This window comes from Anopheles merus, chromosome 3L, assembly GCF_017562075.2.
Source record: "Anopheles merus strain MAF chromosome 3L, AmerM5.1, whole genome shotgun sequence".
NCBI lineage: Eukaryota > Metazoa > Arthropoda > Insecta > Diptera > Culicidae > Anopheles > Anopheles merus.
The window spans coordinates 37,605,201-37,620,012 of NC_054085.1; the positions used below are offsets into that span (position 1 = coordinate 37,605,201).

Here is a 14,812-nt window from a genome sequence, read left to right on the forward strand (position 1 = left end):
CGAGTGCCTGAATGTAGACTTCTTTGTGTTTGTGAGCCCCGCTGCCCACACATCGCTCAGGTGGGCCAACAACGAATTGATTCGATTTGTCGAGCGGTTCATAATGATGGCGGTAACATAAATTAATGCTTCACAAAAGTTGTGCTTCTTCGCTTTGCGGGGTTGCACGTTTTGTGAATCACTCGACGGAGACGGACATCAAACCTCGTGCTAATGTTTCTTTGTCGCCGCTCGCCGAGAGTGGAGGGGTGAGTGAGACAGAATCAAACACAGAAAAGGTAGTGCACTGACAGAAGACCATTTGCTCCGTCTAGACGGAAGACTCGTAACGCCCGGGAGCTGCTGGCTGCTGGCAGGATGTTTGTGTTTTTTTTTATAGGGGGAACTTTTGTGACAGGAAGCTGTGCTGTAGAAATGACGAAAGATAAATTATGTTGATTAGCACCAACTTGTGCCTTGTTTTGTTTTATCGTGCAGTTTATTCCTCGATCTTTCTGAACGTTGCAACGTAGAACTTTGTCAGACGACTTGAAATGCCACCGAATTTGAGGCTTAAATTATAATTTTAAAGTACCTCTCTGCTACTTTTGAATGAAAATTAAGTGTTCTGTCAAGTTATAAGGCTGTCTGGAGGTCCCGAGCCGCTCATCCATGCTATCCAGTATCCAGTCCAGATACTCATCCACATCGGTATAGATTGCTGGATAGTAACTGCTACACAGCTCTGGTCGCAAAGCGAGTAATCCTCGTAAAAAGTGACGCTGCCCTCCGAGCAATTGCTGTGTTGTGTGTAACGGAAAGCCCGGCATAACAGGGTAGCATTCGCTTTGTGGATCTCGCACCATCAGGTTGCATTGTTTCGTGCGTTCGATCTGTATACTCAACGCCATTCCATTCCAGCGCCGTTGACATTCGGCAGGCGGGACAAACCGGGTGCGATCCACCTTGCTCGTGATGAACGAACCATGCGCTAAGCCAAAAGTGACCGTCGCCATGCTGGACACAGCGTAACTGCGAACTTCATCAAGAATCGGCAGGCAGATCGGTTGCACGTGAGGTTGCGATACGTCTGCTGGAGTTGCTAGCTGAACCAGCGCTATGTCGTCCGTGTATCCGGTTCTGTTGTATTGTGGATGAACGATGATCCTCTCCACTGCAATCCGGTGCGTCTTAGGCCGGCATAGCGTCGTGCCATCCGCGTCCCAACAATTATCGCCTGAATCTGACTCAACGTAGCCACCGAACTGCACCCAAAGCCTGCGTCAAAGTAACAAAAACAATTATCGACCGTCGAAGCATTGCTTACTTCCCTAAATCTGCTTACTTGGCATCTTGTTTCAGGCAGCTCGCAACACCAATCGCGTACCATTCACTCACCAGCACAACGGTACATCTGGTAAAAAGGGTCGAATTATACGCCTCAATCCATTCGTGCACGAATCCATGCCATGGCTCCGTCTCGTACGTTGCGTTCGCGCTGGATCCCTTGGTATAAGCCCCGCAAGTTTTAAAATTGAACAGCCTTCTTCTGGATGTGTTTCGAGTCGGAGGAGGATCCACCTGCTCCGCATAGGAATCCGGGGATACAGTGCTATCAAGCTGCATGTTTTCCAGCATCCAGTACAGGTACGCATTGGTATCGGTAAACAGATACGGATAGCCTGGATTGTGGTAGTTAACGAGATCCGTAAAACTGTTCATTCCGCTTAGAAAATAGCGCTTCTCGCTCCCAACCCGCAGTAACGTTTGTAGCGGAGCGCCTGCCTTTAACGCCGCCGACTCCTTTGCTTCCTTGTCCAGCGCAACGGCACAACGTGACCGATTGTTCAAGGTAATGGCGGCGTTCTGTTGCGCAAACCGTTCCTGACAGTTGAGCGGATCCAGTGGCTCCAGCTGGGTGCTTTGCTCGTGGTAAATGTACGATGGCACCAGCAGTTCCAGTGGCGTACTGTTTCGAAACTCCTCTATCAGTGGCATACAGATCGGGCTGATGTAACGCTTGGTAACGTTGGCCGGTTCCACCAGCTCGATCAGTGCGATGTTGTGGATGTTAGATGTGCCATTATACTGTGGATGGATGGTGATCTGCTTGATCTCCACCGCCTGGTACGGACGATCGCACACTCCAAATGTGCATGCAATCTCCAGAACTGGATTGTAGTGATCGAACCCTAGCACAATCGATCGCCTGCAATGGTTACGAATTATTGTTATTTTATCAGGAAAACAGGGATACTTGAAAGACAATTACCATTGTACATCGGGACGAAACACGTTTGCCGACGTCAGCGCGTATCGCTCGTTGATCAAAACAACCAAACCATCTGGCACCGTTTTTGGCTTGACGGGATTTTCCACGGTTTTCAGCGTTCCGATCCACGGAATGAGTGTGATCGAACCGGTGCCCCTCGGTTCCACCACATTCTGGCCACAGGATTCCATGTTGAAGAGCTTTAGCTTTTCACTTCCCTCAGCTTGCTGGCGCTCTTTCCACTTCGCAAGCGTTGCATTCGCGATCAGTTCCTGCTCGTCCTCGTTTACCGCTTCGTTGTATCGCATGTTGTACAGCATCCAATCGAGGTAGGAGTACACATTCACGTACAAAACCGGTATGGAGCTGTCTCCGGCGCAGGTTAGCCCGAGCAGATCGAATCCTCGTAGTACGTAACGCTCGCCAGCATCGACCATACTCACATGCTCCTGTAGTGGTGCACCCTGCCCAAGCAGACTGTCGCAGTTTGCAACATCCTCCTCGGGAACTGACACACAGAAGCTCTTCTCCTCATTATCGATCGCAAATCCAGCAACGATGTGTACGGATTTACAAAACTCGGGGTCTACATGGCTCACCGACTGATCAACGATTGTCCCGGTGGTCAACCTGAATGCCAGGACGGAAAAGTTCTCCGTTTGGTTGGTGTACAGCGTTGGCGTTACCGGCAAACAGATGGGCTTCACGTGAGGTTGCGTCGTGTCGGCGGGACTTTGCAGCTCGATCAGCGCTATATTGTCGTTGATCGTGTTTTTGCTAAACCTGGGATGGGCCACTACTCTTCCAATGGAGCGAGATTGCGTTGGGTACGCGCATACCGTTGTGCCATTACGCTCGAAGCACTTTTGCTCGAGTAAATCTTCATAGCCACCAAACAAAATTCGCAAACTGCAACAAAACAAACACAATGAAAATTCGATTAGAGATTCGTTTAAGTTTTGCTTTTATGCAGCTACTTACTCTTTCTCGTTCTTTTCAAAACAGCTTGCCGTGCCCACCACGTACCATTCGCTGATGAGTGTAACGACACACTTGACCATTTCCTCCTTCGTCAGGACAAACCCAAGCCAAGGCAGGGGAGCCGGTTGTCCGTTGGCCAGAACTGTCTCGCTCTTCGTGCCACAAGTGTTCAGATTGAACAGTGGAAGCTTCTCCTCGTAATCCACCTCCAGCTCGTCGGTATCGAACACGAGCACGCGCCGATCGATGTACTGATCGATCCACCCCAAATACTTGGCCACATCGGCATAGGCCGTGTACTTGGATGGATCGCACAGTCCTGTCCGCTGGCGAACCGGAATGAACGATACTACGCCTCGCACAAACCATTTGCCCTCCACGTTGAAGAACAGACCCCCACCACTGTCCCCATTACAAGCACTCACGTTCGACTGGCCGCCGCCACAGAACATCTCCGCCGTAAGCTGATTGGCGAACGACAAACGATCACTCTTGATGCACGTCTGCGCGTCCACCACACCCATCGACGCTTGCTTCAGCTGCTCCGACACGACATCCTGCTCGTTCAGACCAAAGCCCACCAGGGTACCGGTTTTGCCTACAATCAGCTCCTGGTTTTTATCCATCGTCCACAGACAAACGGGCTGCACGAACTCGCTCATCGTGATGCTCTCCGTCAGCTTGATCAGTGCGATATCGTTCACGAATCTACTCGAATTGTACCCGGGATGCACTATCAATTCCTTCACCGTGTGTTCCTGCACAAATTCGCTCACCTCCTTCAGATGAACCCGACCCAGGTGGACCGAAATCCGGCTCACGGGCAGTAGCCCACTGTCGAGGAAAACGCAATGAGCCGCCGTGAGAATGGTGTTCTCGTCAATGATGGATCCTCCACACGCGTAATCCAACTGATCGCCCTTGCGGTGAAAGATTGCCGCATGCCACGGCCAGTGACCCGGTTTTGCGTCGATTCCATTATGAACGAGATGGATCGTCTTGACCCTTCGCTTGCCGCACGGTACACGATTCGGACCTAGCGATTGAGCGGTCACGTACAGCAACAACACACTGAACAGTATCAACAGACCTAGCAACTCCCGTGACATTGCTCCACCGGTGAAGATGTTGCGTCTTCACAACGCCACTGCCAAAAACTGAATGCGCCATAGCGAACGGCTGCTGTTGAGCATTTATTCGACCTTGAGGGAGTCTACGTTCATTTGGAACAGGTTTTGGTAGGGGTTTTTGACAGTTATTTTGGTTGTACTGGTTTATTGGAGCACATATTTCCAAGTATGCAACTTTGTGACGTGCTAGAATTTTGGGGGGTTTTACGCGCAATCGGAGATCGTGTTTTGGGAATGTGTTGGTGCTGGTCAAACACCTTGGGATTGGTTTCACAAAAACGGGTTCGTTACAAGCTATGCCCCAAACCGGTCTCACTACGTTGAGCTTTTAAGACGGACGGATGGACGGAGTGCAGAAGACCTGAGATGGGGGGAGATATCTAAAAATAAAACTCGTCTGTTGCTGTAGAACAGCGTAAACTCCAACTCCACGCACAAACCTTGACCGTGATCTTGTGATGAACACAATGCAAATGAATGTTAAAAGTAAAACCGTGTTGACGTAAACACTAGCTGTTCCGTTATGCATTCTGTTGCGTGTATAAGTTCTCGTTCACGCTATCCGAAGCCCAATCAAGATAGCGATTAAGATCAAGATAGCGATGAATTCATATGCTGTTGCGAACGAAATGGGAAGAGTATACGCACGTTTACACAAACACTAACTGTTCCGTTAGATCGTACGCATTCTGTTGCGTGAATAATCTCCCCTCCACGTTCTCCAATATCCAATCGAGATAATCGTCCACATTAGTGTAGATGGCGGGATAGTACGCACTGCAGCTTCCCGGCTTGACTGTCATAACGCCCCGAAGAAAACGCCTATCTTGTCCCCTTAGTTCCTGTGTCGTATGCAGCGGAAAGCCTGGATGTATGTAGTAGCATCCATCTCCTTCTGCTTTTGGCTGCTGCAAAACACACAGCCCTCTACGGCCGGCCTGAACGTTCAACTGCAATCCATCCCAGCGCCGTTGACATTCCGGCGAGGCAATGAAGCGGCCGTCCAACCCCAACGTGTTGTAACCTGCACTAAAGCTCAAAAACGAAGTTGAAGATAGACTCGATATGTTGTAGCTACGAACATCGTCTACAATTGGCAAACAGATGGGCTGTATGTGTGGTTGTGACAGGTCTGCTGACGATCCCAGCTGTACCAGCGCTATGTCATCCGTGTGTTGGGCACTGTTGTACGCAGGATGAACGATTATCTTCGCGATCGGAATGGTCTGTGTGGCTCGTTTACAGGTGCCATCGTTTTGGTTGCATTCATCGTGCGTTACCTTTCTGTAGCCTCCGAACTGGACAAATACTCTGGAAATTAAACTCAATTATAAGCTAATGAAAGGCTTTGTTGGAGTTTAAGAAGACTCAAGAGCACTTACTCTTTTGTATCATAGCCCAAACAGCTCGCAGGACCTACGGCATACCATTCGCTGATCAGTGTCACTACGCAGTACGTGTATTTGTTTGACTTTGCCAAATCATCCCATCGTTCCACGAACCCTATCCAAGGCTCCTGTTCGTAGCTCTCCTGGGAGCTATTTGAAAGTATTCCGCATGTATTGAAGTTGAAAAGCCGTCTCTTTGCAATATTTCTCACTGGTACACGATGCATTGGAGTAAAATCCTGTGTCGGACTAGGGGCATTATCTGTAACATTAACGCTCATATTCTCCAAGATCCAACCGAGATGTTGGCTGACATCAGTAAGAAGGTACGGTAGGTCGGGAGTTTTCGGCCTACTGGACCTCATAAGCAGGCTTAACCCGTATAGAAAATAATGCTTGCGATCGTTAAAATCTATCGATCCTTGTAATGCCGATCCGGTATGTCCCGAGAACCGCATACCAGCGTCGCTCTCTAAATCATCTGCACACACCGGAAGCTCCTGCACGGGGAGAAAAGCTCCTTCATGGATGAGTTGTGCTTGACAGTTGGCCGGGCTCAACCGTTTCACTTTTCTGCTCTCAGACAGTTCCGTTGCCAGCTTCAACTCCAACGGTGTGCTGTTGCGGAACTCCTGCATCAGCGGTAGACAAATTGGACTAATCAAAGGCTTCGTAGTGTTGGCCGGTTCCATCAGTTCAATCAGAGCGATGTTATTCTGATGCAAGCTTTGCTCGTTGAAGTCTGGATGGATGTATACCTTCTTAATATCCACTTTTTGATAAGGCGGATCACAACCTTTAATCTCACAGCTTAGCTCGAAAACTCGATCGTGGTAACCTAGAATAACTGATCGCCTGTGAAGACAACACCATTCAGCTTAATCTTTGCATAGATAGGCTAAAGCTTTACGGACTTACCACTCTTGCGGGATACTGAAAAGCTGAGCTGGAGCTAATGCATACCGTTCGCTTATCAGTATCACTTTTCCCAGGACGCGCGGTGGCGAAGTGGATACATTTTCAAGCCCTTCCAGCGAGCCAATCCAAGGGTTATAAGTAACGACGCTACTCACTCTCTGTGCCATCTTGATGATACCACAGGTACTCATATCGAAAAGGAGTAACTTTTCGTGCTCCTTCTGCCGGATCGCCCACTTTGCCTCGAGGGATGAGTCTTTGGCATCCAAGTCCACCTCGTTGAATCTCATGTTGTACAATATCCAGTCGAGGTAAGCGTATAAATTGTTATACACTGTCGGCACCGTAGAATCACAATCTCTACCAAACAAATCGAACCCACGCAGCACGTACCGCTGTTCTCGTAATTCCTGCAGAGCTGCCCCCGACTTGAGTGCAGCACAATCGCCCGTTGTCTCTGTTGCAACTTGCCCGCAAATACGCTTCTCGTCCAAGTTCAACCTCAACCCTTCGTCTAGGTACATATCTATGCATTGCGAGGGGTTTATGTAGCGAGTGGGTTTATCCACAAACGATCGTTTGAGGGCAGCGTAGCTGATGGCCAACAGGTTGGAGGTTTGGTTCGAGTAAAGCTCTTTTGTAACCGGCAGACAAATGGGTCTCACGTTCGGTAGCGTTGTGTCCGCTGGAGTCAGCAGCTCCACCAGCGCTATGTTGTCCGTGAACTCTTTATCGTTGTACCTTGGGTGGATGATGATGCGCTGGATTTGCAGTGTTTGCGTTGGAATGGCACACACCGTCGTTCCGTTACGATCGAAGCATTTTCGCACCTTTAGATCTTCATAATCGCCAAATCGAATGCGAACTCTAAAAGGAACCAAATATGTTTTGTACTAAGATCAGAGAACAAGAACACTTGTACTTACTCGTTGCCATCGTTTTCAAAACAGCTTGCCGGACCGACGGCATACCATTCGCTGACGAGCGTAACGACACACTTCACAAACGTGGTCTGACCCACCACAGCATACCCAAACCAAGGGTAGCTCATGTGCGATCCATCGGCAAGAAATGTGTCTGACTTGATGCCACACCCGTTCAGATCGAAAAGCGGAAGCTTTTCCTCATAGTCCACCTCATAATCGTCTGTATCGAACACGAGCACACGCGGGTCAATGTACTGTTCGATCCACTTCATATACTTGGCCACATCGGCAAAGGCCGTAAACTTCGACGTATCACATATAGCCGTATTTTTTCGCAATGGAATGAACGAAACAATTCCTCGCACGAACCATCTACCCTCAACTTCCAGAAACAATCCACCGCCACTGTCTCCGTTGCAGGCACTCACCCCATCCCGGCCTCCTCCGCAGAACATCTCCGACGACAGGTACGTTCCGAACGCTGCCCGATCATTCGCAAGGCATGTCAGCGTATCGACCACACCGATCGACGCCTGCTTCAGCTGCTCCGACACGACGTCTTGCTCGGTCAGTCCAAAACCCAGCACCGTACCTTTCTTGCCCACGATCAACTCTTGATTGTTGTCCATCGTCCACAGACAGACGGGTTGTACGTGCGGTGTCATAGTAACGTTGCTTGCTAGCTTGATAAGAGCCATGTCGTGCTTCAAACGGCGCACATTGAATCCAGGATGTACTATCACCTGCCGCACACCATGCGTCTGAGTGTATTCGGTTCGCTCGTGCAGCCGAATACGGCCTACCTCGATCGACAACTGCTCAGGTGAGATAGTTCTACTCCCAACCGTAACACAGTGACCAGCTGTGAAGTACAAAACAAAAGCACACCATCCATGATAGCTAACCTACGATCACTTGCACACTCTACGTACATGTGAGAATGGTATCTTCATCGATGATCGAGCCACCACACTTGTACTCTTCGGCACCGTTCGCACGCTGATAGATGACCGCATGCCACGGCCAGTGACCCGGCCTTGCGTCGATACCATTGTGAATGAGATAAACCGATTTCACCTTACGCCGGCCGCACACGAGCCGGTTGACACCGACCGTCTGACTGCAGACGCACAACACACCAGACAGTAGCAGCAGCCATCGCAACAGATCACGCATAGCTACGTCTGTTTGCTTCTAGCTCAGAATTGGAACTGAATACGATCGTACTGTTGCGTGTTGATCGAAACGGCTGGATGGAAGGTGAATTTAACTCTGGAACAGGTTGAAGCGTAAAATCCCAACAGGTCGATAATTTGGAAACAAGTTTTAAACCGGCCTCAACCCAATTGTGATAGTGTGGTTGCATCTGTGTTGGTGTTTTAAAGCATCTCTCCCTCTCTCTTATTTTGGATTTTACGTTTTCATTCAACTTTATGTTTACATGAACATTTTATCTACCAACTCTGTAATGCAGAAGATTATACTTTATTTTATGTGTGAATTGTGAATGTGTGAAAAAGAGAGAGAGAGCGAGAAAGATAAAGAGAAGATGATAAAGAAAAATAGAGCAAAGAGAGGAAATTAATTCTCATTTTTAATGAGAAGGCCTTATCAGCTCAATCAAAGCTTGAATAAAATTCGTTCTATGCACCGCGTTTAATGATGCTATTTTGTAGCCTATTCAGCCCACGACCGGGCTATTAACCCATCGATACTTAGTTCAAACCTCGCTCAAACCTCAATTCAAACTTTTTCTTACTTCAAAAACGTTTCCCTGGATCCCTTTTTTTCTTCCTTCCAAGTCACTTTTATTGAAATCGTTTTACCTCTCAACGACTAAAGCAACGTTCAGGGACAGATTGTAAAAGCTTTGCCATTTCACAGTGCAGTAAGCACAATTGCAGCAATGTGTGCCATTTAGTCCGATGGGCACCAGTTGCCCGTGAAGCAATGCATTCGTGTTGATGCACCTTTCAAACAAACATCAAATCCGGACTGACTCGCTTTGCAAATGCACACGTCCTTGCACACTCTTTCAACGCTCTTCCTGTCCTATGGAAGAATTCCTCTCAGAATGACACTGCTCAACGACCATCGCAAGGTGGTGCTTAGTTTAAAATGACATAATCAACAGCGGGACTGTTATCGGACCATCGACAGCGATACTGTCTGAAGGGCGAAAACTGGGATTCTCCCACCCGCTTGCTTAGCATTTAACCCAGTTCAGTGTCCTGATTTATGGACACATTGATATTTCTCGACCATGTTTCCTGCCGGTCACGGCTTCACGGGACGGAAGAAAGTACATTACCATTCCTCCTTCTGCTCGTAATGGCCGCTCGTTATGCGAGTGTCCCACCGGGTTGAGAAATGTTCCGCTCAGAACGGGAACCGGCTTCCTGGAGACCGAAAATTCACACTTCATTCCCACAGGAGGCGAACGCATCGTCCGGAACGCGCAGAAGAGGGACATATTAGATCCGGTGTCGCCGGGAACTGGTTTATTTAATTAGCATCCCTTGAAATGTGGAACGAGTTGCACCGTCGATCCGGCCCGAGGATGGCTCCAGCCGTCTGTCCTTTTTTGCTTCGTTTCCTTTCCAGACCGCTGCCCGCTAGCAATCTTCAGCTCGAGGACAGTTGCGCCGACTCTCATTGTGGCTCCCAACGCATCCGACAACCAGCGTGATAAGCATGATAAAGGCTTTAATCTAATTAACCCACAAAACCACAGCACCAAAGCCCGGTACCACTGTTCCAGATTCTTAATTAAAAAATACTGTCCATCCTCCCCCGTTGTCCCTTGGCCGGCATTGCCCCGTCTAGAGACACAAGGAAACACGGAGCGCCACACCAATGATGATGATGGCGCTTCTTGCTGCCGATACAGAAAGTCCCGAAAAGTAGGACATCGTCTCCAGCTTCTCGGAATGGAGCAAAATAATCAATTCGCTCTCCACTTGACCGCACCACTCAACCGATTGCTTCTACCGGGGAGAAGGGGTTGTATCGGGTTACGTTGTCCTCGTCCTCGGCAGCCCACGCTCCAACAGGTCCGACAATGTTGTAGTCGCGTCTCCGCTCGCCCGTCCGCATTGCTTAATTATTTGCGGTACAATGATTAATGGGTTTTGCCGAGGCCGGGGAATGGGTTGCGAACGATATCCTCGATGGCCCGGTCCGGCCATGTCCACGTCGGCTTAAAGCCGAGTAGTTTTTTGGCCTGCCAGACATGTGATTTGCTTGTACTGTTGCACTGTTGATGTCCAATCGGGACATGAAGACATCAACAAGCGCGACACCACACCAGCGACAAGTCTCTTCGGAGCGATGTGTCGCCCAGACGACAAATGGACGAACGGACACGCACACGCACACACGGCTAGAGTAAGTTGTTTGTCTTCATCAATCTCCTAATCTCCGGATGCTTTTCACTGTTGCCAGTAGGTTCTCTGCTATATTGGTCCAACGGTTGTGGAGCATGGACCATCATCGATCCTTTAGCCAGGACAGACGATATGCGCATGAATTAGTGGTGAAAGTACTTCAAACTGTCGTGTCATCCATTTATTCATCGATGTCAGTCGATTTTGTCAACGTTTGCGTGCAGTTAAATCAAGAAAAAAGCACCAAGAGTCGCTCATTCTTGCTCGATCGGTTGTTATGGCTCACCACACGCCTTACTGGACCAAGTGGCATAGAATAGTAATTTTGAGGAGGACAAAAGAGAGACCAAAAAAGCCCTTTACAGTTGTTACACCATTAGTATGTTGTTTGTTAGTCACACATTTACTCTTTGAGTGGTCAGCATGCTGGCTATGACAGATCATGACGTATGACTTCAAATCAGTGTTTAATACTTACTGACCCCCGACCAACGTTATCACTTTGCATCGATATTCACCCATCTAATAAAGTCACTTACAGGATTAAATCAAATTACTGTATCAAAAATAAATACAATTATCTGTTTCAATTACATCATTAAACCTTCACACATGCACAAACGTACTGAAATAAAGCACTGCCTCAGTACCATAACTGGCTTTAATCAAAACTCAATTTAAAACTACGCTCAACAGCAGCGGCTCAGGTGCCGGCACTCTACTTTACATAATTAGTAGCAAAAGGCAAATGAATTTTAAAAAAAGGTGGAGACCGCCGTATCGCTGGACAAACACAATTTCTCCACACAATGCCATCACCGGCACCGTGGTCTATAGTATGTGTGTGTGCTTTAATTAAAAGCTCGGAAAGCATCATGAATTGAAAGCCGCTAGCACGCGACGCAATGTGAAAATGGACGCCCCCGGTGTGTAGCTAAAGTTTATCAGCTGACTGTCATTTTGGGCGGTGAAAAAATCCGTCGACCTTTTTCTGTTGGCGGACGTTCTGGCGCTAGCCTACCGTTGGTTTGCTCTGTAATGAGTTGGAAAAAATCTAATTAAAAACATACATTACAACTACCCAAAAACATTGCTACTAACATGAAAGAGCTCTCGCTGCTCGATGCTATTTGTGCGGGCAGTGCTGGTGGTTTATTTGTTGAGGTTTTAGCTGTTTGCTGTCGTGCTTTTTTTCTCCCCCAACTACAACAAGAAGAACAGATGGACTTTTTGTGTTCACCAGTGGAATGCATTTCCTATCAACTTCTCATTTCAGCGAGGTTCGAGCTTGCTGCCCTCGAGACGTTTCCACTTTTCCGAGCACATGTCGCTACTCTAGGTAAAGAGCAATAAAATATGGAAGAAAAAACTTTTCCCTCAACCAACGAAAGCCCTTTTTATTTCAACCGAAAGTTGACACAAACAGTCACCGGTTGACAACGCAGCAGGACCCCGGACCGTAAGGAAACAGGTCGACTGCATTTAGCTCAGCATAAATCAACGTCCTGCCGCGTGCTGACGATGCAATGTTGTTCGGTCTCTTTTGTTTTTCCGTTCCCTCCCCCCCTCTCTCTCTCTCTCGCTTTTTCCCTACCCGACGAAATGTAGTGTCAGTTGGGACGGTAATCACAGTTTTTGCCACGATGATTTATTGCTTCCCGATCGTCCGCGTAACGGGATGAAAAAGTTTTCCCGCCCTGTGTCTACTTAGTGTACTACTACTACTACTGCTGCTGCTGGACATACTACTACTACTACTGCTGTGGGAAAACAGTACGAATTGAAAACGAATCACTGCTCCTGTTTGCCTTTACGGAAAACGTGAGGATTAGTTGGATTTAATACACGTCCACACACAAAAAAACAAACGCACACTTATTCAAACACGTGTCAGCGTAAGGATAGGAACATTGTGATGAATGGCGTGGATCGGTTTTCGATTCGTTTTTTGTTTTGCGTCGCTAGAGTAAATAAAAACTATGTTACAAGTAAAACAATGTCAGCATTCAACCTTTCCCGACTGCCAGACGGGTTTCTTCAAAGCAAACAAAAAAAAAGAAGCGGAATACATTGTCCTTGCTCGGAGGGCCAAGCCAAGTGCTAGATTGAATAAAAACCAATACACCGTAACAGCAGATTGCCACAAGGTTAATTTCAATACTTCCTGCCCTTATTGCCACTTATTGCCGGCCCCGGAAACGGGAAATCCGGACCTCCGGTGACCGAAGGCCGACAAATCATCGAGCGGGAGCAGGTCGGGGCGGTATCCAAGGTTGCGGATGCGTTTAACATAGGGCCAGCCTCTTTGCCAACCTTGACATTGATTTATGCGAACCAGAGACAAGCAAAAAAAACCGCTCTGAGGCTCCAAAACCCAGCACCAGAACCTCAATATTGGACCATATTGCCTTCACGTTTCTGCAATCGTAAGTGCTTGACTTTTCGGGGAACTCTCGTCGATTTTTTTCCCCGTTTGCTACACTTTACAAGCCGTTCTGTTGAGCTGTTATTTACGTTGCTACCTTCACGGGAGCGGAACGCGGTCGAATCAGCGGAGCAACGGATGATGTACTAGAAAGATCCAGAAAGACGGCCATTGTGGCCCTGGTCCGTCGATAATGGATAACACGCAGACACAGGGAGGGAAAAAGGGAATCCAACGGCACGTGGCCAATCTGGGTCGTTTCAAAACTCAAGCGAGGCGAAAAGGAAAAAGGTTTTCGATCATCGGTTCACGTTCAATTTAGGGTTTTGTTAAATTATATTGATTGAACTTGGGGGAAAAGGGACTCGGGTTTGTATAGGAAGCCCTGCCATTTTCTCACTGGTTGTTTGCTCTGAAGTTGATTCAAGACAGTGCTTGAACAAAGCATTCGGAATCAGCTTCCTACCGTGGCATTTCATTAAAATGGCAAAGTAACTATACAATGCGCTTAAAGTTATGCTATTTGTTTGACAAAATTACGTCATTAGGGCTTTCGGCGCCTTTCACTGCTCAGTTCACTGCTTGTACTACACGCAAATGAAACTATAAATAGAGCTTGCTCAAGATGAATTATTTTAACGCGCTGTCCAAACCCATTCCCGCCCAATGCATCAACCAAAATCTGCATATTTTAATTGAATTTGGTGGAAATAAAAACGCCTCACCCAGTTTCGTCGGTTTTTGGTACGCTCTTAAGCCTTCCGCGTTTTGGTGGTGAGCAGTTGTGTTGCTGAATTTTTGATGAGCAATTTACTGCTTCATTTATCCGGACGACCGCTCCGGCACAGCGCTGCTGCGCTGGGATATAAAATATGGCCGGGATTTTCCGCTTAGCTCCTAAACCCAAACACGTACGTACCAGCGTTTATTGTCCGGATGGGGAATAGAGACACTCCGAGCCGTTGGAAGAAGAAAAAAAAACACTGGGTATGGTGCCGAAAATAAATAGAAAAAGCCACGGGTATGGTACCATTCCGACCAGTCAGGTGGGTGTGGGCCCATGGCGGGAAGGTACTTGTCTAGACAGTTTCTACAATTAAATTCAAATTTCGATGCTACCGTTTTTATTTCCTGCTTGCTATCGTAGTAAGACCAGCTACGTTCCTTCTGTACAGCTAGGTACGAATCCTTTGTTCCGTTCGCCAGTTCGCCCACTAATAGCAGGTACTTGTTTCGTATGCAATTGACGTCCTTCCAGCACACGCGTACCTTACCCCGGTTTTCCCCGCTGGTGCGCTAGTGTCAAAACAAGCAATCACGTTTTTGCATCGTCTTTTGCGACGAAACGGAGATGTTTGTGCTGTACCGTATTTTTGTTTCCCGAGTTCGCGTGGTTTTATCGCGGAA

General features: G+C 47.9%; 2 protein-coding genes across 2 annotated transcripts; both read right to left on the bottom strand.

Moving 5' to 3' along the window:
* Positions 1 to 431: 431 nt before the first annotated feature.
* Positions 432 to 4,341, bottom strand: LOC121599282 (ovochymase-2-like). Its single transcript, XM_041926989.1, has 4 exons — positions 3,233 to 4,341; positions 2,252 to 3,160; positions 1,325 to 2,188; positions 432 to 1,257 (listed from the first exon to the last, which is right to left on the bottom strand). The coding sequence occupies exons 1-4, from the start codon at positions 4,339 to 4,341 to the stop codon at positions 582 to 584; spliced, it is 3,558 nt and encodes a 1,185-aa protein (XP_041782923.1). The 3' UTR covers positions 432 to 581.
* Positions 4,342 to 5,006: 665 nt separating this feature from the next.
* LOC121599283 lies at positions 5,007 to 8,827 on the bottom strand. Its single transcript, XM_041926990.1, has 5 exons — positions 8,527 to 8,827; positions 7,595 to 8,456; positions 6,669 to 7,535; positions 5,745 to 6,605; positions 5,007 to 5,673 (listed from the first exon to the last, which is right to left on the bottom strand). Exons 1-5 carry the CDS (start codon positions 8,768 to 8,770, stop codon positions 5,013 to 5,015), a joined length of 3,495 nt encoding a protein of 1,164 aa, XP_041782924.1. The 5' UTR covers positions 8,771 to 8,827; the 3' UTR covers positions 5,007 to 5,012.
* Between the last annotated feature and the right edge of the window lie 5,985 nt (positions 8,828 to 14,812).